Source organism: Equus przewalskii, chromosome 1, assembly GCF_037783145.1.
Source record: "Equus przewalskii isolate Varuska chromosome 1, EquPr2, whole genome shotgun sequence".
Taxonomy (NCBI): Eukaryota; Metazoa; Chordata; class Mammalia; order Perissodactyla; family Equidae; genus Equus; species Equus przewalskii.
The window spans coordinates 17085173-17110031 of record NC_091831.1 but is presented as its reverse complement, the minus strand read 5'-3'; the positions used below and the strand labels follow the sequence as shown (position 1 = coordinate 17110031).

Sequence of the window (24859 nt, the reverse complement as noted above, 5' to 3'; positions counted from 1 at the left end):
TATTGAGATGATAGGGGAATCAGAGAGGGGAGAAAACAAGTTTTTGGTTAATATACCTATAAACATTCACATAAAAATAAAGAAGAATTACTCATAACTGCTTTAGCCCTCATTTCTGGCACTGGTCACATGATCATAACTCGGATATACCACTTTCTACTACTCATTCTTTATTTGCCTTGCCCTCAGCAAGCACCTCAGCTGGCTGTGTTTCCTTTGGTGACCCAAACCTTTATTCCAGAAGAGTCTGGGCCATTAGCAGTACAGCCTGAATTGGGTAATTGTAGTTTTCCATTGACTCTAATCATAGGGCCTGGAAGCATGACTAAGAGGCTCCCCAGGGGATATCCTGAATTCTAGACATACTCCTCTTTACCCTCACTGAGTAGTAGTAACCCAACTTTCCTTCTATAGTCAGGATAAATCACCCCAGCCAGTTCAGAATTCCCCTTCTTTCCTTATTAATTCACTGGCATGAGAAGCCCAAAGTGGTCAGGTTGCAATTTCAACTTCCAGGCCAATAGAATCATTATTGTGTCTCCTTTTTGGAAACATTTCTCTTTTTACAATGAAGACTTTTAAACCAGCAGAGTCTAAAGTTATGCAGATGAAAAGCAAATTTTGCTAGTGAGTGGAGCCACTCCCATTTCTACCCTTAATTCCAGACCCATAAATCACGGCTAAGGGAGAAACAGTACCAAATATTGGTTGCCGAGTTAGAGCATATACTGCATCTTGGAACACATCGCCTCAGCATTGCATGATGCTGCCACCTCGCTGGCTCTGTAACTGAGTTTTAAAAATGCCATACCACTGTTCTATCAGGACAGCTGCTTCAGCATGATGGGAAACATGGGAAGCCCAGGGAATTCCATGAGCATGGAACCACTGCCACATTTCATTTGCTCTGGAATGAGCTCCTTGATTAGAAGCAATGCTGTATGGAATACAATGACAGTAACTGGATTTTTAAGTCCATAAATGGTGGTTTGGGCTGAAGCGTTGAGGGAAGAAAGGCAAATCCATATCTGGAGTAAGTGTCCATTACAGTGAGAACAAAGTGCTGACTGTTCCACGATGAAAGAAGTGCAGTGGAATCAAGCTGCACATGAAGCTGGCTGATGCCCCTAGGGAATGGTTCTATATCAGGTGCACAATGTTGGTTTCTGCTATTCGCAGGTTGGACACTCAGCAGTGGCTTTGCCAATATTGGTCTTGGTGAGTAGAAGTCCATGTTTCTTATCCTGTGTTTAACTTCCCAGCCTTGCTGAGATGGCCACTTTGTTTGTGAGCCTGTTAGGCAATGATAGGAGTGATTGGGGAAGCAGGCTGACTGATGTCCACAAAATGAGTCATCCTACCCAGCTGACCAAAATTCTCCTCTACAGAGGTTGCCCTCTGAAGAGCACTCACATGAGATACAAGTATCTTTTTGTTCTGTTTCCATTCTGAGAGAGTTATTCAGATACTTCTTTCTCAGATCTCCTTATCACCAGTTTCCCAGCCATGTTCTTTCTAAGTTCCTGACCATACAGCCAAACCATTAACCATACCCCAGGAATCAGTATAGACCCATATCACTGGCCATTTCTGAAAGTCAGGCAAAACAAACAACTAGTTGCACTCTTCTAGGTTCAGCCCTTTGGGAGGCTTTCCCTTCTCCACTGTTCTTCAGGGTCCTCTTGGAGTGGGGTTGTAGTGCTATAGCTGCCCACTTTCAGGTGGTACCAGAATATCATGCAAAACTATCTGGAAAGCAAACCAGAATTTTTTTCTTTCTCAGCCAACTGGTCAAAAAGAACTCCTCATGAGGCCATAAGTGGTAATTCGGGGGAAAAAATAATGTTGCAGGAGTAGGGCCATGAGCATCTGGGGCACTTCCTCATGCATCTTTCTTGTGTCTTCAGGATCTTCTTGAGCCCAGCCTTGTATATACCACTTCCATTTGATAACGGAGAGTTGCTGTACATGCCCAATTTAATGGCTGACTTTATGGGTTATACCACACACCCAGTTCACGAAGCACAGCTCAGGTCTCATGGTAACTTGGTGGTCCATTGTCAAGCATTCAGTCTCTAGTAAGGTCTGGTAGCAAGCAAGAAGCTGCTTAAAAAAGAAAAAAAAAAAAAGCATGGTTAGATATAGAGTTTCACATGGCTTTGCTCCAAAATCCTGAGAGTCTGTCCTGCAATTGATGTATAGCCTGCCAAATGCACCATAGAGCATCCCTATCTGCCTCTGACATTTCAGATACCACTGAATCTTCTGGGTTACATGGCCCAAGTGGCAAAGCAGTTTATACTGCAACCTAGAACTCTTATAAAACCTTCTCTTGTTTTGGGCGCCACTCAAAACTGGAAGCTTTTTGGGTCACTTGGTAAATGGGTCAGAGTAGCATGCAAAAATGAGGTATAGATTGCCTCCAAATTCCAAAGAGGCCTACTAGGTATTGTACCTCTTTCTTAGTGGTAGCAGGGGGCCAGATGTATACAACTTGTCCTTCACCTGGTAGATATATTTTGACATGCCCCAGACCACTGAACCCCTAGAAGTGTTACCAAGGTGGCAAGCCCCTAAATTTTTAGGGGATTTATTTCCCACCTTCTGGCATATATGTATCTCAACAGCATGTATAGACTTGTTACTTCCTGCTCAGCATTCAGCATGTGTCATTAATGTATTAGACCAGCACGATGTCATGTGGAATGGAAGGGTGATCAAAACCTCTATACTAGATCATGGCATAGAGGTGGAGAGGTGATATCTCCCTTAGCTGGGATTGTGAAGGTGTATTGCTGGCCTTGCCTGCTAAAAGCTGACTGTATTTGATGATATTTACAAAAGGTCAGCAAACCATGGCCCAAAGGCCAAATCTGGCCTGACACATGTTTTTGTAAATAAAGTTTTATTGGAACACAGCCATATCCATTCATTTACATATTGTCTGCAGATGCTTTTGCACTGCAATGGCAGAGTTGAGTGGTTGTGACAGAGATATAGACCACAAATCTTAAAATATTCACCATTTGCCCATTTACAGAAGAGTTTGCTGATCCTTGGCATTTACTAACAGGATATAAAGGAAAAGAAGTTTGCCCTCTTAATAGCTGTGAACCAGCTGCAAGAGGATTTGTTGATTTGCTCCAGCCGTGAAAGCACATCTGGAACAACAGGTGCAATTGGAGTCACCACCTGATTAAGTTCACAATAATCCACTATGGTCACCCAAGATATATCTGTCTTCTGCAAGGCTAAATAGGCAAGTCGAATTGAGATGTGGTAGGAACCACCATCCCTACATCTTTTCAATCCTTAATGAGCACTAATCTCGGCAATCCTTCCATAAATACCATATTGCCTTATTATTTTCATAAATAGAGGCAATTCTAGTGGCTTCCACTTAGCCTTTCCTGCCATAACAGCACTCACTCCATGAGTCAGGATCAATGTGGGGATTTAGCCAGTTGCTGAGTATGTCTATTCCAGTTATGCATTACCGAACTTGGCAAATAACCACAGAGTAGAGCCCTGTACCTACTGGGACCACTATGAAAATAACCTGATCCAAAACTGCATCGATCACCTGACTTTGATTTCCTAAGGCCCTATTCTGACTGTTGGACTACAACATTTTGGGTTTCTAAGAATTAGTGTCAGTTCAGAGATAGTATCTAGTAATCCCTAAAAAAGTCTGACCCTTTCTCTTTCCCCAGTACACAGCCACCCTGGAAAATGACTACATGTCCCTTGTATAAGACTATAAAAAAGATTAACAGTAAAATATTTGGCAGTATGGCATGGTCCTTTCTCAAGGGAACCTGGTTTCTCTGTTTTGGTGATTCAAGTCAGACTTCTTTTCACTACACCTAGAGTAAGAGATCAAGTAAGACTTTAGTAGGAATACGCATTTATTTCAATTCTAGGGACACCATAATTAACTAGCCAATGCTAAAGATCTCTGCAGGTTAGGCTATTCTAATTATTGCTCTGACTCTGTCATCCACTATAGTAACTATGTCCACCTTGACTCTGGTAATTAAATGCTGTCACTTGGCCCCTGCCATCCTAGGATCCCATGATCTCCATTTAATTTAGGGATCTCACTTCAATGGTAGCAGTTCCCAACTGCAATTACTAGCCTAAAGAAGAGTCGTCACAGACTCTTCAAGGATGCTGGGCCTCCCGTCATGAGTTTATTTCTCAATGCTTTGGTGAAGACAGTATCCTGTGGAACCCCTTTGGGGACAAAGTGGGATGGTGGGTGAGTGGGTCTCACATGATAAATGCACTAATATTCCAATTTCCTTAACTCTTACTATTTCCTAAATACCTTCCTCCGCAGCATATGAAAGAAGTTCTGGCATTTCTACTTCATTTAAGGGAAATCACGTTTGTGATAATTCGTGAAGCTGTACACATTTGAATTTTCTGTGTTTGTTATACTTCCATTAACATTTTTACATCAAGAAAAGGGGGAGCCTTGGGGCCAGCCTCCGTGGCTGAGTGGTTAAGTTTGTGTGCTCTGCTTTGGCTGCCCAGGGTTTCACCGGTTCGGATCCTGGGCGCGGACATGGCACTGCTCATTGGGTCACACTGAGGCGGCATCCCACATGCCACAACTAGAAGGATCCACAACTAAAAAAATATACAACTATGTACTAGGGGGATTTGGGGAGATAAAAGCAGGAAAAAAAAAGAAAAGGGGGACCCTTGGATTTGATAGCATTGAGAATTCCTGCTCTGCATGTTTGACTCCTGGCCACCTCCCCAGCTGCATATTCAACTCTTTTTTTCTCCTCAATCACGCACCTACTCCAGCCACACTGGCCTGCCAAAGTCTTTCCTACTGTAAGCCGTTTGCACTTGTTCTGTCAGAAATGCTCTTCTTTCTCTTATTTGCATAGCTAACCCTTGGGTCGTTCATATGGCACCCCATCAGAGATGAATTCCTTGGCCACTTTGTTTAAAATAAGACTTCTCCAAATCATCTTCTATCCCCTTATTCTAGCTTATTCTCTTCACAGCACTTATCACAACTTGAACTTTTATTGTATATTTGTTTGTTACGGTCTTTCCCATTAGGACACACCTTTGTGTGTGTGTACGTGTGTGTGTGTGTTTGTATGTGAGATGCTCAATAAATAGTTGGTTAACGAATGAATATTAAATCTTTGGAATTTCCGCAAGCTTTCTTTGTGGCTTGGTATATAACCAAATTTTGTGAATGTTCTATGTATGCTTGAAAATATGATTTCTTTGATGGGTATAAATCTCTACATAACATTTAGCTTGAGTTTATTAATCATGTTATTCAAATATCCTATATCTTTGCTTATTTTTATAGCTTGACTTATCTGTTTAAATTAGGGGAGAATTAACATCTCCACATACAGTAGCTTATTTACCTCTTTCTCTCTGTCAGTTATTGCTTTCTACATTTTGCATCTATACTATGTATTTTGAGGCTATATCAAGTATGTTTATGAACATAAACATTGTCTTCTTGATCTATTATTATTATTATTATTTTAAAGATTGGCCCTGAGCTGATATCTATTGCCAATCTTCTTTTCTTCCCCTTCTTCTCCCCAAAGCCCCCCAGGACATAGTTGTATATTCTAGTTGTAGGTCCTACTAGTTCTGTGTGGGATGCCACCTCAGCATGGCTTGATGAGTGGTGCTAGGTCTGTGCCTAGGATGTGAACTGGGGAAACCCTGGGCCGCCAAAGCAGAGTGCACGAACGTAACCACTCGGCCACAGGGCCGGCCTCTGGATCGATTATTATTTTCCCAATGTGTTACACCTGTCTTTCTCTCTGGCAATGTTTCCCTCTTCAGTTCTATTTTGTCTACTGTAATTGTTGCCCCGGTTTGGCTTTGACTCATATTTCCCTGGTATATCTTTTTCTATTTCTTCATTATAGTCTTTCTCTTCCCTTTTGTTTTAAGTGTGCCTTTTCTAGAAAATATGGTACTAGATATTTTAAAAAATTCAATCTACGCATCTCTGGCTTTTAATTGGTGAGTTTAGCTCATTTAAATTTATTATAATTAACAGAAAGACCTATTTTACATGCTTTTTTATATATATATTTTCTTCTTCCCTACATTCCATTAGGACTGAGCAAAATTGTTTTTGGACTGAAAGTTATACTTTGTATTTTTATTTTTCTGGTAGTTACTCAGAATTAAACATTACGTTTCCAATCTTTCTTTCCCAACCACCAGGTGTGGTTATGTAAGTTCAGGCCAATGAAATGTAACCAGAAGTGTGGAACTTTCAGAAAGGATTTGTTAAAAGGAAGGAGGTAACTCTTTTTCCCCCTTGCTTCCTCCTGCTACTGCCCCAAAAATTGGTAACTGAAGCCCCAGTACCTTTGTGGGATCATGAAGTGATCTAGAGTATTGCAGTGCTGGATGGCATGCAGAAAGTTAAGAGACATTATCATGGAGCCACCATACTAGTCCTGATATCCTACCAGAAAAACTTCTTTTACTCAAAAGAGAAATAAGCTTCTTGACGTCACCATTGTTTGGAACTTTTTGCCATATGCAGCTGGACCTAACGGGCACTGCTCCTTTCCAGGAATTGATTCCTTCATTATAATTTCCTAGCCTGTGAGGTGATGGTGTATTTTCCTTAGTCTATATCCAATTTGTGGCACTTGGCCTTCCCCTCTAGGCTTCTTCCACTCTAACTCCCCGACACAGGGAGTTTCCTCAAAAGTAGAGCCTGGGACAGACTTGACTGTAAGAAATTTACTTGCGATAAGGAAGCAGGGAGAATCAGAAGTGAAGGAGAAGCAGCATAAAAGGGCTACTGAGGTCATCCACTGGGACTTCCTGAGAAGAGTTTGGAACACTTCCTAGAAGTGTTCTGTTCTGTTGCTTCCCGCCAGAAAGACTGGACACTAGAGTATTTCTCCACCAGATTCCATCCCCCACTGGATAAGAGTTGTCCCCATGGGTTCTTACTCCATCATGCTTTTGGAAAGAGCAGGCTCTCCCTCAGAGAATTTTCAGTAGCAGAAATTCTAAAGAGAGTAACATGAGACAGGTGAGAAGCTGTCACCATGAGGTGAGTCTGAACTTGCACAGAACTGCCCATTGACATCAGAAGTAAGCCAAGGGAATGTGACAGTAGACACTAGACGCATTTGCTATACTCACCAAGGAGTTTTCACAGTTTTTATCTAAGGTTCTGAAATCAATCTGTCTCCCTCTCATTTCTGTGGCACCTGTAGGGTTGAGTTCAGGAGATGAAGCCCGTAGCCTATGCTATTTCACCATTTCTTGAACCAGCCTCCCACTTTTGAAACTTGCTTCTCCCGGAACTTCTTCACAATGTGTTTTCCTATCTCTTTGACTGCTCTTTTTCAGTAAGTTTCTCTTCCATATCCCAATCCTTAAATGCAGGGAATCCTCAAATTTGTATCCATTCTGTCTTTTTTCCTTCACTATACCATCTCACTGAACTATCTCATTTATCCCAGTACTCCACTTTACCACCTTTAAGAGATGACCCTCAAGTTTTTATTTCCAGCCCAGATCTCTCTCCTGACTTCATAATCCAAATTGATCACCTCATACTCCATAACCTCACATAGATGTTATCATACAGGTAATCAAACCTATTTTAAAAAACCCATCTCATTATCTTTGTTCATTTCCATGCTCCCTCAGTTAATGGCATCGTCACCTAACTGCGTCCAAGCTGGAAACTCCAGCAACATCTTTGACTTCTTCTTCTTTACTCTTTATATTTAATCACCTGAAAAATTTGCTTGCTCTTACCTCATCTTTCAAGCCTATCATCTCCTTCCTATTCCCACAGGTATTAACCCGTATAACCTCTTGTCTGAACTTTTAAAAAAGCACCCAAAATGATTTCTTGCCTCTAGTTTCTCTCCTTGCCAAACTTTGGTCATATCGGTTACACCAGCATATGGTTTAGTCAAAAAGTTTTACAAGGTTTGTTATGAAAGGCCCTGTCCTTCCTCCAACACTGCCAATTTCCTGCTCCACAGAGGCAACCTCTTTCAACACTTGAGTGAACTCTTTTATTACTTACTTCCCTTTTTTTTTTTGAGGAAGATTGGCCCTGAGCTAACATCCGTGCCCATCCTCCTCTGCTTTATATGTGGGATGCCTACTACAGCATGGTTGGCCAAGCAGTGCCATGTCCGCACCTGGGATCCGAACTGGCGAACCCCGAGCCACCGAAGCGGAACGTGTGCACTCAACTGCTGTGCCACCAGGCCGGCCCCCTTAATGTGTCTTCCTGATGTTTCTGTTTTAAGCAATATCTGATGCTTCCTCACTATACGTAATGATGTAGCTTTCACACACACATACACCCCCACCACACATTCATCCTTTCATCTTCCCAATATAGCAGCAATACCATAATTTTAATTAGACGTGTTTACATTATTATGGTTATGTAAACACTATTTACAGTTGAGCCATGTATATATACTACGATTACTTGTTCCTGCACAATATTTTATTTTCTTGGTGTTAATAATGATCTAGATTTTTTTTCTTTCCTTGGTTTTCTTTGTATTTATCACTAATTCAACATCAAGTTCTCTTCCTGTATCGTCAGTCTGCTCAAACACATAGATATTCCACGTATCTGTTTCATCTTCTTGAAGGTATCTCTTCTGACCTGCTCCAATTCGGACTAGTCAGTTGCTATCCCAGCTTGATGCTGTTGAAAAGTGTAATGCTGTTGTAATTAGGGTTCTTGGCATGAATTTGTTTTCTTTTCTTTTTTCTCTCATTGGAAGATTTGTTGGAGCATTCTTTGAACCCAGTGTTTTGAAATTTCACAATAATGTCTGCAAGAGTGAGTCTTTTTCATTCATTGTGCTGGTATTTAATGGACCCTCTCAGTTTGGGAACTTACATCTTTCAGATTTATAAAATTATACTGAATTAACTGTTCAATTATTTCCACCCTCTATTCTCGCCAATTATTCAGATGTTGGATCTACTGGACTGACCCTCTAAATAAAAAATTTCCCCCCATTTTTCATCCCTATATAATTTTTGATCTAGTCTTTGGGAAAACTTTTCAAGTTTATTTTCTACCCTTTTTATGTTGTTTTTACATTTCTGTTATCATATTCTTGATTTCTAAGAGTCCCTTTTTTGTTCTCTAAATGCTGCTTCTTAAAAATAGCATACCATTCTTATTCTATAGATGCAGTATCTTCTTTAATCTCTCTGAGGATACTAATGATTGTATTTTGTTTTGTCTTCCTGTCTCTCCCTATCTAGTCAATGCAATCAAGTCTGTTTCTTCCAAGTTTCTTTTTCGTCCTGTTTTTTCGTTGGGCCTCTATCTTTAATATTCCAAGCTTTCCTCAAATTGTTGATGACCCCAGGCCGTCTGATCCTACTTAAGAGAGGTGCATTAAAAAACTGATTGAAGCTCTGAGCACGCGGACAGAACTTGTCAACTGGGGACTGCCCTGTGGAGTTGTCTGGGTTCCCTCCACAGGAGGTTAGATCTTTTCTCTTGAACTAATCAGATTCTCCAGGGAGGACCCTTCCTTTCTTCTACCTACAGGGATCAGCCTGATGCCTATACTTGGGGCCTAGAGGAAGATAAGGGTTGGGGACATGTGTCTCAACATGCACAAGGTTTATTTTCACTTTCTCCCCACCTCTGCACCCCAGTATGGAATCCTTGCCCTTTCTGGGAACAAATCTCCAATCTTACACCAGGGTGGGAAAGGGGCAGTCAGTCAATCTTGTGGAGTGGCGATGGGTCTCTCCAATTCTCAACCAACTTCCAATCCATCCTGCTATTTTCGGCCCAACTTTTACCTCTGCTTGCAGAGGTACTTAAAGCTACCCATCCTGAACCATTGAGAAGCTCTGTGAAAGCATTAATATATCACTTTGGTTCTTGGTTTTCTTAATCGTTGCCCTAGGATTCAGCTGTCTTAGGTCAGCCATATCAGTTACTCCTCTACAGCTCTTTCCAATTCTCAAAATTTTGTTGTTATCTCCTCTCTTAATTTATCTGTACTTCTTGTATTTTTTGAGTTTGTACTTTGAAAAATCTCTTAACTGTACTTTTAGTGGCGTTTCGGGAGGGAATGTTGCTAAATTCAATCCATATATTTAACCAGAAGTCTGCCAAATTTTGAAAGTAGGTATTATCTAACTATTTTTTCTTTCTTCAACTCCATCCCAATTGAGTTCCAGTTTTTTTGATTTTGGGGGTTTTTTTTTTTGGTACAGAAGATTGGCCCTGAGCTAACTAAAATCTGTGTCAATCTTCCTCTATTTTGTATGCGGGACACCACCCCAGAATGGCTTGATGAGCATTGTGTAGGTCTGTGCCTGGGATCTGAACCTGCAAACCCCAGGCCGCCAAAGTGGAGTGTGCCAACTTAACCACCACGCCACTGGGCCAGCCCCTTGAGTTTCAGTTTTAATGGATTTTTCCATGTTCTTGCTTTTTAAACTTTATTCAGAAAGGAATTTAACAAATTCATTCATCCTGAAGTGTAAGGAACGATAGAGTTTAATGTATTATCTCTCCCAAGGGTATTTTAATTTTAGCAGGGCCTAAATTTCTTATTTGGCTTAAGCCAAAGGAATAAAGAAATAAAGTTCCAACTGAGGAATTTCAGGCAGCCATACCTCAGTGTTTTGGAGGCCAAGGGAGAACTTTGTTATGCTTTCTTAAATCCCATTTTGTTGAAGTGGGTCCAACTCTGCCCATGCCTAAGGCTGGTGATAATGTTGGTGTCACTACAGGCATTCTAGGATGAGAATAAAAAGGGAGAATATCTGCTCAACTACAATTCTAGTCCAACTTGTATGTCTTGGAACCTAGATATCAAATAGATGAATCATCAACCTAAATATTGATATTAATCTAGAGCAAAACATGTATTTTATTCTGTTTATAGTAAGTATACAAAGACAGGCATCATCAAGTGCAAACGACTCGAAGTAAGCCTGTTTTAAACAGACCTCCTCATACAATTAATGGTTGTACGGTATCATGAAAACACAAAATACCATATCAATGTATGACAATTAGGTCAGGAAAATAATTATAGTTAATAATATGACCAACCCTCTTAAACTGTGTAAATAATAATGATAATAATAAACATCATGTACTCTTGGTTGAAGCTGACACAGTTAACTAGAATTTGGTAAGCAGCACATTTCAATTTTTAGCAGACAACAGAGGATGCCTCCAGCATTCTGGGGGTAGTACACAGAGAATTAAGGTCAGTATCACCTGCTGCTATGCAAGGATAGAGGCAACAAAAACAGGGCAGAAAAGAATACAAAACTAGTTAAAGTTTCTTCCTTAAATCTTGATTCCTGGTCTATTATTTTGTTGACTACTACTATTACTGATAACAATAATAATAACAAATGCCTATGTGTTGCTTACTATGGACTGGGCACAAAGTGCTTTACATATATTTATAAATTCCCACCCAATCTCATGAGGTAGGTGCTATTCTCCCCCATTTTAGAGATGAGAAAACTGAAGCACAAAGAGATTAAACAATTTACCACCGTGAGCGGCAGAGCTGGGATTTCAACCTAGTTTACCCAGCTCTAGAGACTGGCTCTTAACACCGCTTCGCACTGTTGCTATCTTTGCTGCCCTTTTCTGTTCAACTAATTACAAATACATATTTTCACCACTGGTTGTGCAAAACTTACTTCACCTTCATCTTATCAGGAACTTAATGATCCTCTTGATAAAATGCCAATGCTTGTAAAAACAACCACAAAGGTCTCCAGGATATGAACATTTTCATCGTTTGTATCAATCCAACCTAAAATTTACCAGCCGGAATCGTGGAACTGTGTTTCTTCTAGCCCTGAGGAGTACACAGGCGTTTGAGGAAGCCTCCAGGCAAGCGCTTACATTGTATCTCCACGTATCCGTCCTGCGCATTTAGCGGAATCCCTTCGGATTCTTTCCCTCACTAATGTTTTCCGGTATCACCTGATAAGTGAATCGAAAACGCTATGCTGAAGGCCCCACACCTAACACCTAACAAATCGTCAACCGAACCATCTTACCATTTGTCCATTTAGGGCTTCCTGTTCTAACGCTGACTAACTAATAATAATAATGAAATACATTTTAGGGTTGGCAAAGCCATTTCACGAGTATTAGTTGATTTGTTCTATTTCTTACCATTTAAACCGACAGCCCATTTTTGCCTTAGGAACTGTGTGTTTCTTCTTACCAGTCTTCACATCTGCCCTTACAAGACGGATCTCAATATTGTACACACACATGGCCACGTTTCCCTACAAAAGCAGCACGTTACTGCCGCTGGAGAAACCAGGCTGGGAGAATGGCTGGATTTGACAGACGTGCGAACGCCCGGGTCCGAGGCGCGCGGCCGCCGGGGGAGGGCGGCGGCTGCACTCGGCCCGGCTCCCGGCCCGCCTCCCGCCCCGGCCCCGCGGCCTCGCGCGCCCCTCCCGCCCCGCGCCGCCCGCCCGCTCGCTCTGCCCGCCGCAGGGCAGGCCTGGCCGGGCCTCCCCGGGCCGCGGTGGCGCCCCCTGCAGGCGGCGGCGGGCAGAGCGGGCGGAAGGAACCCGAGCCGGGCTGCCACCGTGTCCCAGCCGGAGCCGCCGCCGGAGCGTCGCGGGGCCCCGAGGCCGCGCCGGACGCCCTCCTCGCCGCCCGCCGCGTCCCAGCGCCCGGTCGCGCCGCCCGCGCAGCCCCGAAGCGGCCGGGCCGGGCCTGCCCGCCTCGGCCCTCTGCTCGTCCCCCGCGGCCCGCACCGGCCTTCACTCTGGAGCGGCCCCGGCAGCCGCAGCAGGGGCGGCGGCGGCGGATCGAGGAGCTCTCCAGGTCGTCCCGGGAGAAGCTGCTGCAGTCCCGGGACAGGATGTTCTCCAAGTTCACCTCCATCCTGCAGCACGCCGTGGAGGCGGTAAGGCCGCGCGGGCTGCGGGCGCACGACAGGCCGGGGATGGCGGCGGCCTAGGCTCCCCGTCGGCCCCGGGAGAGCCGGGCGGCCGCGGGCGGAGGGGCGAGGCCCGGGGCGAGCGCTGCGGGGCGCTGCGGGCTCGGCGGGCTCCGCCCTGAGCGGGCCCCCTCCTCTCCTTCCTGCCCCGGGCCGCCGTGGATCCCTGTCCTGCCCAGGAGGGTGGGCGGCGGGGCCCCGGGAGCACCGGCCCTCCGGCGGGGGTCGGGGTCGCCTGACTTCTCTGATGGGGACCGGGGAGTCGGGGAGCGCCTGGCGGGGCCCCAGTGAGCTCCGCGGACTCCCTGACCGTTAACCTCTCCTCTAGGAGAAGGTGTCAGCTTCGAGCAAGACAAAAGAAACGGCCTGACGCGCTCGGGCTGGGGTTTTGTTTTGTGTGGGGAGGGTGGGGTGGGCAGGAAGGTGGGCTGCGGCCGAGGGGCGACTCTGCCAGCCCACCCTGTGTCCTAAGCGTGTTCGCTTTTGCTGTCGCAGGCCTTGCGGCCAGCCTCCGCTGGACCTTTCTGATCGATGTGCAGTGGGAGAGTGGAGGGTCTGATCGAGTCTGGTTTAGCCCGCTTGCAAGCCCAACAGACCATATGCTTCCTTTCTTGTCTTCTCTTCCTGGACGCTCCTCGTTTCCCCTGCAATTGTACTCCCTGGGAGGGTTTAGACACCGGCGTGGAGGCGTTATTCGGATACCCTAACACTGATGCAAGAGGAGTAACTCTAAAGAAAGTGTCTTGCTGCTGTTTTAATACTAAGACTTATAGTTGCTTGACTTTGGTGGTTTTAGTTTATTCTGGGAGAATTGCCCAAATTGAAGCATGCATCCTGTGAAGAAACTGTTACTTGGCTGCTTTTTATAAATGTCATTCGCTGTGTTCAGATTGCGTGATTAGCACATTAAAATCCAGGCAACTTAAAAAAAAAAAGTCAATTACAACACAACAGTTTTTATGGTCAGGTAAAAATAAAGTGGGTTTTTGAAATTCAGTCATGAAGACAAAACTTTAGACCAGTTGTTATTTTAAGTGGTATGTGGGAAATGTTTAAAAATCATTTTAGCTCTAGACAAGTTCTTGGGAAAACGTATGTATCAAATCAGGAAAGAGGGTTTTCATGAATGAAGACCAGAATTTCACGAGGGAGACGACAGTTCTAGACTTTAAGACAACTTTTAATTTTCCTTTCTTGCTCATCCACAATCCACAGCATTTTTATATTTAGAGAATTTAAAATTTATGAAAACAGTGACATTTACATATTATATTATTCTTTCGCTTAAAATACCAAGAATCATTTAATTTTAACATTGAATATAGCTTAATATTGAGATAATTGGGAGTAAAAAATTTACTACATTATTAATATCCTTTACCTATCAGGTTGTTGTTTATAGAAATAAGTACTTAAAAAAAGAAAGATGGCTTTCACACTCTTCCAGTAAAGACTCATTTTTGTCCCAAGGCCTGTGTTTTCTGTCCTCATTATCTTTTTGTAATTGTATATGTTAGCATCTACCAAATTATCCATGTAAATTGTCTGACTATGGCTCCATAATATCCAGGTTCTCTACTTTGCTAAGGTTAGTGAGAAAAAGTTGAGTGGATTATATTCACCTGGTCCTAGTAATGAATGCATTGTATTTAGAAAAGTCATGCTTTTATTTGCTTGGAGTTAATGTTTTCAGCATGATACCTTGCAGTTTACCTTGATAGGAGGTTCCATTTCCTGAGAAATTTTTGGAGTACTACCCTTTTTCTTTTGTTTTAACACTCTCTCTTGGGAACGAAGTCATATGTAATGATAAACAAGCCATCTTTGTGGAATTTGGAGAGTTTTTTCCCCTAGCCCAAGACTGGTTTCCATTTATTTCAGTTCTATTTATTAATTTGCTTGACATTTTCTTCAATAAACTCTTCTTACCATTCCTCATTTCATTTCATTAGCTTTTCTCTGTACACCTTTTAATTTGTATGCCCAATTAGTGTCTTCTGATACAGTATTGCAATTAACGTAATTAGCAGGATTATGCAGAAATGGGAGATAACTCTGTTGTCAGATGCTGACATGACCTTTTTCAGTTGTGTCATTGTATGAGTCTGTGATGTTTTCTCAACCATTTTGGTATTATTACTTTCTGGTTTCTTCATTAATTGGATCAGCCTTCAAATGGTTTTTTAAGGTTGACCAGGTAAACATATTCACTGAAATGAGATTTGCATGTAGAGTTTTCCATATTATTTAATTAATGGTTTCTCCTCACTTCCTGTTAACTAGTTACAAGGAAAAAAATATAACAGATATTTTCAAAGATTAGTATTTGAAAATGTGTTATTAAGCTGATAGGCTGCATTTTGAGTTTAGGAGAGAAATTGATCAAAAATGAAATTTTGTAATTTGTGTAATTCTTCCCTCGGTATAGAAATGATTGGCCAGTAAGGGTTATGCATTGAATCTGTTCTGTTATCCAGTTGCCACATGCCACAAGTCTGAAATCAAGCTCTCTTGTAGTTAGTTCTGAGGTTGGACTGGATCATTTTAGCGCAACGTCAGCAAAGGGCAAATAAAACAGTTTCTGTTTGGTACAATCAATATTTGTTGAGGACCTCTTCTGTGCTAGGTGACCTGCCAGAGGCTGGTTCCTTCTAAATTCCAACCCCTTCCATCTTTTGAGGCCACGTTTATTCCAAGAGGATAGGACAGTGTCAAGGAAGAAAGTTTTATTTATTTTAACTAATTAATTCAATGGAAGTCATCTTTCAGAATTTGAATGTTTTCTTTTCAAATTATAGTTAAGAGTTAATGATGATTGTTGGGACCAGCAATCCTTTTAAAAACCACTCTGCCGTAGGAATTAAAACCTCAAATCAAACATATATAGTATTTTCTTAAGTGTATTCTTGTCCAGCAAGTGATCTCTAACTTCAGTCTTTAGTCATTCGACAGGTGCTTTATGAGCCCACCATGAAAGCGCAGCGCAGTGTGAGGGAAACAAGGTGCACCGGGGTCCTTTTTCACGATGCTTACAGTCTAATTTGGGAGGTAAAAGAGATACACTGGTTAAAGGATAATCAATGCACAAGAGTGTGGCCTAGCCCTAGAGCCATACAGAACAGGGTTTTCCAGTCCTTCCCCATCCCTTCCTTCTACACTGGACAAGTTACTGAATCTTTGTGCATTTCAGTTTCCTCATTGTAAAATAGAAATAAGCATAGCTGTCTCCTAGAATTATTGTGAAAATTAAAATGGGATAATGTACATGAAGTGCTTACTGCAGTGCCTGGCACACAGTAAGTGCTTAATAAATGTTAACTGATATTATTATTATTTGGATGATTGTTCAGCCAGTGAGTTCTGTGGGAGGAAGGGAGCAAGCACTTAGGGCTGGAGTCATTGGAGAAGGCTGTCTGGAGGAAGTGAGACTTGAGCTGGACTTCGGAGAGGCAGAGAAGATAGGAAGGGCATAGGAAAGTTGGGGGGAGCAAGAAGCATTTTAAAAGATGCAGGCGTGGAATCTTCACGATACATGTGAGAGAGTAAGCAGATGTGGCTTTTAGGACACTAGTTCTTGTCTGAATTATCAGTGTAGGTCCTTCTTTGTGGTAGGCATTTTGGAGAAAGAAAGTCTGGGTTTCTAGTTAGAAGCGATGTTTCCTTTCGAAGGCAATTAACAGGCTTTGGGTCTTATTAGGAGTTTGTTTGGGAAAAATAGGAGTTTGTTATGAGAATTTAACAGCATATATTAAGTGTAAACTTTGGAGCACTGTGCCTGGCTCATAAGTAACTGCTCGTTAAATTGCAGCAACTGCTGTGTCATTCATTTATCTGCTCAATAAATATTATCGAATGCTTATTGTATGCCCTCAGTGAGTTGGAAACCTGGGGTTCAGTGATAAGAAAGATGACACAATCTCAGCTCTTGTAGAGTTTACAATCTAGTGGAGGAGACAGATAATTAAACAATTACAAACGTGGGATAAGGGCTAAGAGAGCTAGTGAGCAGACTGATGGAGGGTGCCGCTAGCAGGTGTGGAAACGACTACACCCTAGGCAGGAAGTCTGGCAACGTTTCCCAGAGAAAGCAGTGTCTAAGTTAGGCATTCATGTCAATGTTTAGTTGAGATAGTGATTGCATGAATTTTCAAAGATTTAATCTCTGTATTGTAAAAAGTTAACTCAAATTAGAATTGCCCCTTGCTGATTCACACATCTTTTTTCTTACCCACAGCATAAATGTTTTTATGCAAATGATAAAGCAGGTAATTTCCATATTAGAATCAGTAATGAAAAAAGCAAGTTTACTGGGAAGTTTTTCATAAATAAGGAAATTTATTCATGTTTGAACAAGATTGTTACTAAACTAAGTTATTAGCAATTTAGAACTGTTTCACCATCTAATTAAATAGGTTTCTTATTTAAATCAAACTCCTGGGAGAAAGATATTTACAAGTAAGTAATACCATCCTGCTTTGAATTTGACTGTAGCAGCAAAGGTCCTGACACAAATCCTGTAAGACCTCTGATTTAGTGACTTTCCTTGGAAATAGAGTTAAATCCCATGGGTCAAATAATCTGGAGCAAGGATGCAGTAATTCTTTATATGCCCAGGGGATTCCCTGGGAAAAATTTAACAAATCACAACATTTATACTTAAGAAACTAGGTACATTTCTTGAAATTCCAAATTTCTTTTGGGTTTGTCCCAATTTTTTTTTTTTTTTTTTTAAGATTTTATTTTTTCCTTTTTCTCCCCAAAGCCCCCCCGGTACATAGTTGTGTATTCTTCGTTGTGGGTTCTTCTAGTTGTGGCATGTGGGACGCTGTCTCAGCGTGGTCTGATGAGCAGTGCCGTGTCCACGCCCAGGATTCGAACCAACGAAACACTGGGCCGCCTGCAGCGGAGCGCGCCAACTTAACCACTCGGCTACCGGGGCAGCCCCTGTCCCAATTGGTTTTTTTCCTTCTTCTTCTCCCCAAAGTCCCCCAGTACATAGTTGTACATTCCAGTTGTGAGTGCCTCTGGTTCTGCTATGTGAGACACTGCCCCAGCACAGCCCGATGAGCGGTGCCATGCTCACGCCCAGGATCTGAACCAGTGAAACCCCGGGCTGAGGAAGCAGAGTGCACAAACCCGACCGCTCGGCCCCGTCCGGCCCCCCAATTGTTAATACATTTAACTATATAAGGCTGGAGTCTGAAAAATCAGGTCCAAAACACAAGAGAAATTTTATGTTTTGAAATAGATTCTAAAAACAAGTTGCTGATTAAAACCGTTTTTTTTTTTTAATTTAAAAATTTCAGGAAGATTATTTTCCCAACTTAACACCTTCATTCTTATTTTTCTTTCTGATTTTTTCCTCGGTTTCCTACAAGTAATTTCTCTCCCCATGTTCTCCTTGAAGCATAGTAATCCCAAAGGTTTTAACTCCTTTGTTAAAGGTCTTAAAGTCTTTTAAAACATTTCATAGCGTTCTATTTGAAAATGAGATGAATGCTTATATTGTCTTAATCCAATATTATTCAGTGGTGCAAATAGGAAGTGTAGCTGGGCTGGCATTAAGAGGTTGATGGTTTCTGAACATTTTTCTGGTCCATTTTTTTCTAACAACATTTCATCTTCTGGATTGAAACACTTAGCATGTCTGTGACCAGCATTTACAATTTGCCCAATAGTTTGGAAATTGTTTTGGCATGGTGTCGAACTTTGAGTTGTCTGCTGGGGTCACCAAGAAATCACAGTGGAACAAGCAGCAGTACCGGATAACATGACCTCTTAGGTCATCTGTTTAGATGAAGTACGTGAAAATGGAAGATTACTCTGCCATATTTTCGGTTCCCAGAATAGAAACCTGTTTGTTCTTGAGTAAGCTGGGTCAACTCTGCACTTTCTGACCAAAATTTATTGCCCATATGAGGACTGGGGGAGTGTTCTCTCTCACTCTTTTTAAGGAAAAGAAAACGTTCTAGAAGGTGCATCCAAGTCTTTCTCTATCCATTTCACACACATTTGAAATACTTGTAGGTTTGCTATGAGATGGTAGAAGGGATGTAATTTTGGTCTTAAAGCTTCTGAAGTAATTTCAAAGCTAAAAGGTAAAACATTTTTGACTTTGTGGAATTTAAAGTGGTAGTGTCTTGTTCATGTGGTTATTTTGCTGAAAAATGCATTGCCTAGTCCAGGCTTAAAAAGGAAAAGATTTACATGTGTATGTCACTGAAAGTAGGGAAAATTTTCATCTGGTGACGGGGTTGACTTTGGTATATCTTTTAGTAGTGGTGATGTGTAACTAATTACACAGCAGTTTTTTACTGTTTTGCATTTCAAAGTCCTAGGTACAAAGATCCCTGGTTATCGATAATTTCATTTCACTGATATTTTAGTAATAGAATATATATCTTTTTTCATTTAACACTGTTACTTTTGAAGCCATATATAGTTCCTAGGTTCAGTGGAGGAAAAAACCTCCTAATACCGTAGTTTAGTAATAATGTTGATAAATGTGTTTTTCCTCTTTCTTAATAAGTCATTTATACTTTCTTGGATTTGAGTCATTTTGTTTCTCTTTGATATCTGACATATAGAATCAAATTCAAGCTCACCCTTATTTTTATGCTGCTTTTGCATCATTATTAGACAAATACAGAGTTAGACTTTACGGGAAATGTTTTAATACCATTTTCATAATTGTTGTGGTCTTTTTGTCTGTGTAGCTCGCACCTTCTCTTCCTTTACAAGAAGATTTTGTTTATCACTGGAAGGCAATTACCCATTATTACATAGAGACTTCAGGTAAGAAACAATGCTAATATTAATTAAACAGAAAATTTGTGAACTACTAAAATATTTCAAATTAATTTTCAAAGTTATTTTATATTTAAATTTATAAACAATTTATTTTACTTTTAATTGCTCTTTTAGATTCATTCAAAAATATATCTGTTGAGGGGCTGGCCCAGTGGCATAGCAGTTAAGTTGACACACTCTGCTTCAGCGGCCTGGGGTTTGCAGGTTTGGATCCCAGGCTCGGACCTAGCATCACTCATCAAGCCACGCTGTGGAGGCATCCCACATAAAGTGGAGGGAGATTAGCATGGGTGTTAGCTCAGGGACAATCTTCCTCAAGCAAAAAGAGGAAGATTGGCAACAGATGTTAGCTCAGGGCCAGTCTTCCTCGGGGAAAAAAAAAATCTGTTGAGTACCTACGATGTGTAGGTGTTTTTCTAGGCACTGGGAGATAGAACAATCAAACAGACAAAATCCCGGTCCTAAACAGAGCTTAGGTATTGATTGGGGGAAGCAAACAATAAATAGACAGCTCCATATAGTGTGTCAGATGGTAAGTGTTAAGGAGAAAATGAAGCAGGCTAACGGGGTTAGAAGTGTGTGCCCTGGGAGTTGGGGGGCACTTGGCTATTTCAGTTTAGAGAAAGCCTCATTGTGCGGGGTGACTTCTGAGCTGAAATCTGAAGGAGGGAAGAAGCAAGCCTGAGGGGTATCTGGGAGAAAAGTCCCAGGGAGAGGACCGATTGTACACACCCTGAGGATGGAGCATGCAGCATGCTTGGCATTGTCTAGGAACTGCAGGGGAGCCAGTGTGGCTGGAGCAAAGTGAAGGAGGAGAAAGGTGGGAGGAGGCATCAGACAGGTGGGGCGGGGGCTGGGGTGGTGGGGGAGATTCACACAGGACCTTGTGAGCCGTTGTAAGGGCTTTGGCCTTTGGGTAAACTAAAGTGGGAAGCCATTAGAGGGTTTGGAGCTGAGGCATAACAATCTGTTTTAAAGAGACCACTTTGGCTTCTGTGAAAAAATTAGATTGAAGGTATGCAGAGGTGAAGGTGGTAGAGCAGTTAGGGGACTATTGCAATGATCTGAGAGAAGGTGGTGGTTTAGACCAGGGTGGAGGTGGTAAGAAGGGATTGTATCCTGGGTATATTTTGAAGGAAGGTCTGTTGATGGATTGGATATTGGATAGGAAAGAATAAGAGGCAAGGATAACTCCAAAGTTTTGGGCTTAGACAGTTGGAAAACTGGAAGGGCCACTTGCTGAGAATGGGGAGACTGCAGGAGGAGCAGGTTTGTAGAGCAGTTTGGACATGTTAAGTTTGAGATGTCCATTAAATATCCAATTGGATACGTCAAGTAGACAGCTGGAAATAGGAATCTGGAATTCAGGGTAGAGGTCTAAACTAGACGTGTGAAATTGAGAGTCATCAGCAGGTAAGTAGGATTTAAAGCCACGAGACTGGATGAAATTATCTAGGAAGTCAGGACAGATGGAAAAGAGGAGGTGTTCAGGAACTGAGCCCTTGGGCGCAAGGCTTAGAGGTTGGGAAGAGGAGAAACATAGCAAAGGAAACTGCTTTTGCCAGTGAGGTGGAAGACAGCCAAGAGAGATGGTGTGCTAGAAGCTAGAAGAGGAGAGAGGGATTAATTGTGTCAAATGATGCTGATGTCAAGTTAATGAAGACTAAGAATGGGTCATTGGATTTAGCCACAAGGAGCTCATTAGCGGTCTTGATAAGAACTGTTTTAGTGGCAAGGAAGAGAGAGAAGACCTGATTGGAGTAAGTTTAAAAGGAAATGGACAGAGAACATGTATAGAATATGTGTATATACTGCTCCTATGAGGAGTGTTAGTGTAGAGGGGAGCTGAGAAATGGAGCAACAGCCAGAGGGAGATGTGGTGTTGAGAGGATTTTTAAATGTTTTTTAGAGTTGGAAGATACTGCAATTTATAATTTGATGGAAATGATCATCAAATACGTAGCATACCAGGATTGTGTTGTACAAACTATAGAAGTACTAAGTAAGTGACAATAGAGACATAAGTAAGAATTGGCATTCCCTAATATGTTTTGTATTGAAACATTCTATAAAACTTCCCTTTTTTGTGTGTGGGTGTGAGGAAGATTGGCCCTGAGCTAACATCTGTTGCCAATCTTCCTCTTTTTTCCTGAGGAAGATTGTCACTGAGCTAACATCTGTGCCAGTCTTCCTCTATTTTATGTGGGACGCTACCACAGCATGGCTTGACGAGTGATACTAGGTCCATGCCCAGGATCCAAACCCATGAACCCCAGGCTGCCGAAGCAGAGCACTTGAACTTAACCACTATACCACCGGGCCAGCCCTAAAACTTTACATTTTATTTAGAGTAATTTAACCCTTGTTCAATAAAGATAGGTTGATAAAACCGTGTCATTTTTGAGTCTTAAATGTGATATGTAAAAAGTATCAATGAATGTTTATTTTCAAATATCAATGATATTTTATAAGAATTCTCCTGAGAAGCAGCCTTTACTTTGGGAGTAGCTATCTGTTAATGAGAGGAGCTGTTGGAAAGTTTTAATAGAGGGTTTTTCTTTGGGTTCCTCATGTTTTCAAGGATGGAGATGAATTAGGGGCGTTGAGTGTCTGGCTTCCCAGCATTACAAAGCAACACAGTTGCGATCAGAAACAGAACCTGTCCTTCCACACACCCTACGTTGTTCAGCTTAATGTTCAAGCCAATCTGTTTCTATAGAAAGAGACTTAAAATTCAGATCTTCTGAACTGGCTAATTGAAAAAATTATTTTAATTATAACTGCATACTTAATTCTGATGTGACATGTATTTTTTCTGATCATGTTCCTATTTCCTGTATAAATAGCTCTTATTTCTGAAATATTATGCATGAATATTAGCTTATAGAATATCTTTCAGAATATTGATTGTTTTTGAATAAGAATATGACAAAAAGCTTCATCTAAATTTTAGCAAAGATAATTATACTTATGTGTATGATCCTCGCTTAACTGTATAGTTCAGATTTTTCTCAATTTGAGTAGGAATAGGGAAATAGAGTATTTTAGGTGCAAATGTGCAGTTTAAAAAGGTTTGAATATTTGTTTGATGAATGTTTTTTATTGTTTAGATGATAAGGCCCCAGTGACAGATACAAACATTCCATCTCATCTGGATCAGATGTTAGATATATTGGTACAAGAAGAAAATGAACGAGAATCTGGAGAGACGGGGCCATGTATGGAATATTTGCTTCATCACAAGATCTTGGAAACGTTATATACCTTAGGGAAAGCTGACGTAAGTTCCTAATCCACATCATGTTCGTGGGCATGTAATACGTGCATTCATGTCTGAGAGATAAAGAAGATCCCAAGTACTAAATTTAATTATAGAGGTACATATTAAGCATGGCAGGATTCAAGTCAGTATTGTGAAAAAAAAGAAAATTGTGTGGCCTATATGAATATGACTTTCTAGAGAGATAGCAAAACTCCCAGATGCTCTAGATGGCAACTGATACTCAGGCTGCTTAGAATGACAGTGTAAACATTTATGAAAATAAGCTCAAGGATGTGCACTCAGAATCAAAGGAAAGGAGAAGGACCCCATGCAAATTGGGTTACAAAAATAGGAATTGTTTTTCATAATCCTGAAAGAGAATGTTACTAGTTGTTCTGACGTTAACTCTGCTGATGAGTGGAGCCGATTCAAATTTTAAGGCCTAATGAATCTTGAGAAAACTTTGCAAAGCTGATATAACGATATAAGTAATATTCTGTACCACAAAACTTTCAAATTACTTATCAAGACAAGTTTCAAATCATGTGATGGTGGGAGGGCAGGGGAGGAACTTTGGGTTCAGGTTCAGAGGCCTGGCTTTGTCGCTAATCTTCTGTGACCTCCAGCAAGTCTTCTTGGTTAATCTTTTTCCTCTTTAAAAATGATGAGGTGATCGCTAAGGGCCTCCCCAACTCTAAAAACCTATGGTCTGTTCTGTGAATTTCTCTAATGTATGTGAAAATCATGCTAAAAAAACCTCAAACTAATAGACATGTTTAAACACCAAATAGAATTATGAATAGTAGTATTAGAGACAGTTTCCTTTTAACTAAGTCTATAACACTCCAACTCATTTTTAAGTTAAGTTTGTTCAATTTATATTTTCTAGGCAACACATCTGTTCCTTAATGTCTTGCAATTCGTTTCCCTCTTCCCTTTTTCTTTTTTTTTTGGTGAGGATGATTGTCCATGAGCTAACATGTGTGCCAGGCTTCCTCTTTTTGTATGTGGGATGCCACCACACCATGACTTGATGAGTGGTGTGTAGGTCTGTGCCCAGGATCCAAACCTGCGAATCCTGGGCTGCTGTAGCAGAGTGCGCAAGCTTAACCACTACACCAGTGGGCCGACCCTCCTCCTCCCTTCTTTTTCCTGTCCTTTGAAGAGAGGGATTGTGCAACAATAAATTGAATAAATATTAATTGATTTTTGAGCAAATGTTAGTAGTTGTATTACTAGTAAATTTATTTTGACGTTGGTGATTGTAAATATTGTTTTATCTGAATAATTCAAGGTATTTGCTCTCTTAAAAAATATTATTGTGCTTAAGATTATAGTTTATACTATTTCCCGATAATGTATCTATGATGATCCTTTGGAAATACTTATTTTGTGACTGTATTTTAAATGTGAAGCAGTATAAGCAGGTTAATTATAGAACATAGAACTTTGTTAATTCATACTCTCTTAATCCACAGCATGAGTAATCATTGGGTTTACCTACTTTTCAGCAAATATTTAAAACAACTGGCCTGTTATAAAAACTTCTTTATGACATATTCATTGCCTATAGTAATCATAATGTAGGTAATTTTACAACTAATTTAAAACAGCATTGTTAGAATAAATCATAGCAGTTTATACATAGGATTCTTTTGTTTACATATATATGTTAGAAGGCTTTATTTACTGCTGCATACCTGTGCTGGAAAGTTATTGATTACCTGTCATTAGTGTAAGTAACAAGATTCTGCCTTTGCTTTGGCCAGGAAGTGAACTGTAATAGTTTCATGTTACCCTCGCATTT

General features: G+C 41.1%; 1 protein-coding gene and 1 long non-coding RNA gene across 2 annotated transcripts in view; one reads left to right on the top strand and one right to left on the bottom strand.

Annotated features, from left to right (window-relative positions):
* Positions 1–19: 19 nt before the first annotated feature.
* LOC139085288 (uncharacterized) lies at positions 20–12429 on the bottom strand. The gene is made up of 2 exons (XR_011543531.1): positions 12197–12429; positions 20–2103 (listed from the first exon to the last, which is right to left on the bottom strand). It is a non-coding gene; the product is annotated as an uncharacterized lncRNA (long non-coding RNA).
* A 107-nt stretch (positions 12430–12536) lies between these two features.
* Positions 12537–24859, top strand: part of FHIP2A (FHF complex subunit HOOK interacting protein 2A) — a 34804-nt gene continuing 22481 nt past the window's right edge. Inside the window, exons 1-3 of the mRNA XM_070632100.1 lie at positions 12537–12947; positions 19697–19775; positions 22901–23070. Of these exons, the coding sequence (XP_070488201.1) occupies positions 12903–12947; positions 19697–19775; positions 22901–23070 (294 nt within the window). The 5' untranslated portion in view covers positions 12537–12902. The remainder of the gene's footprint in view (positions 12948–19696; positions 19776–22900; positions 23071–24859) is intronic.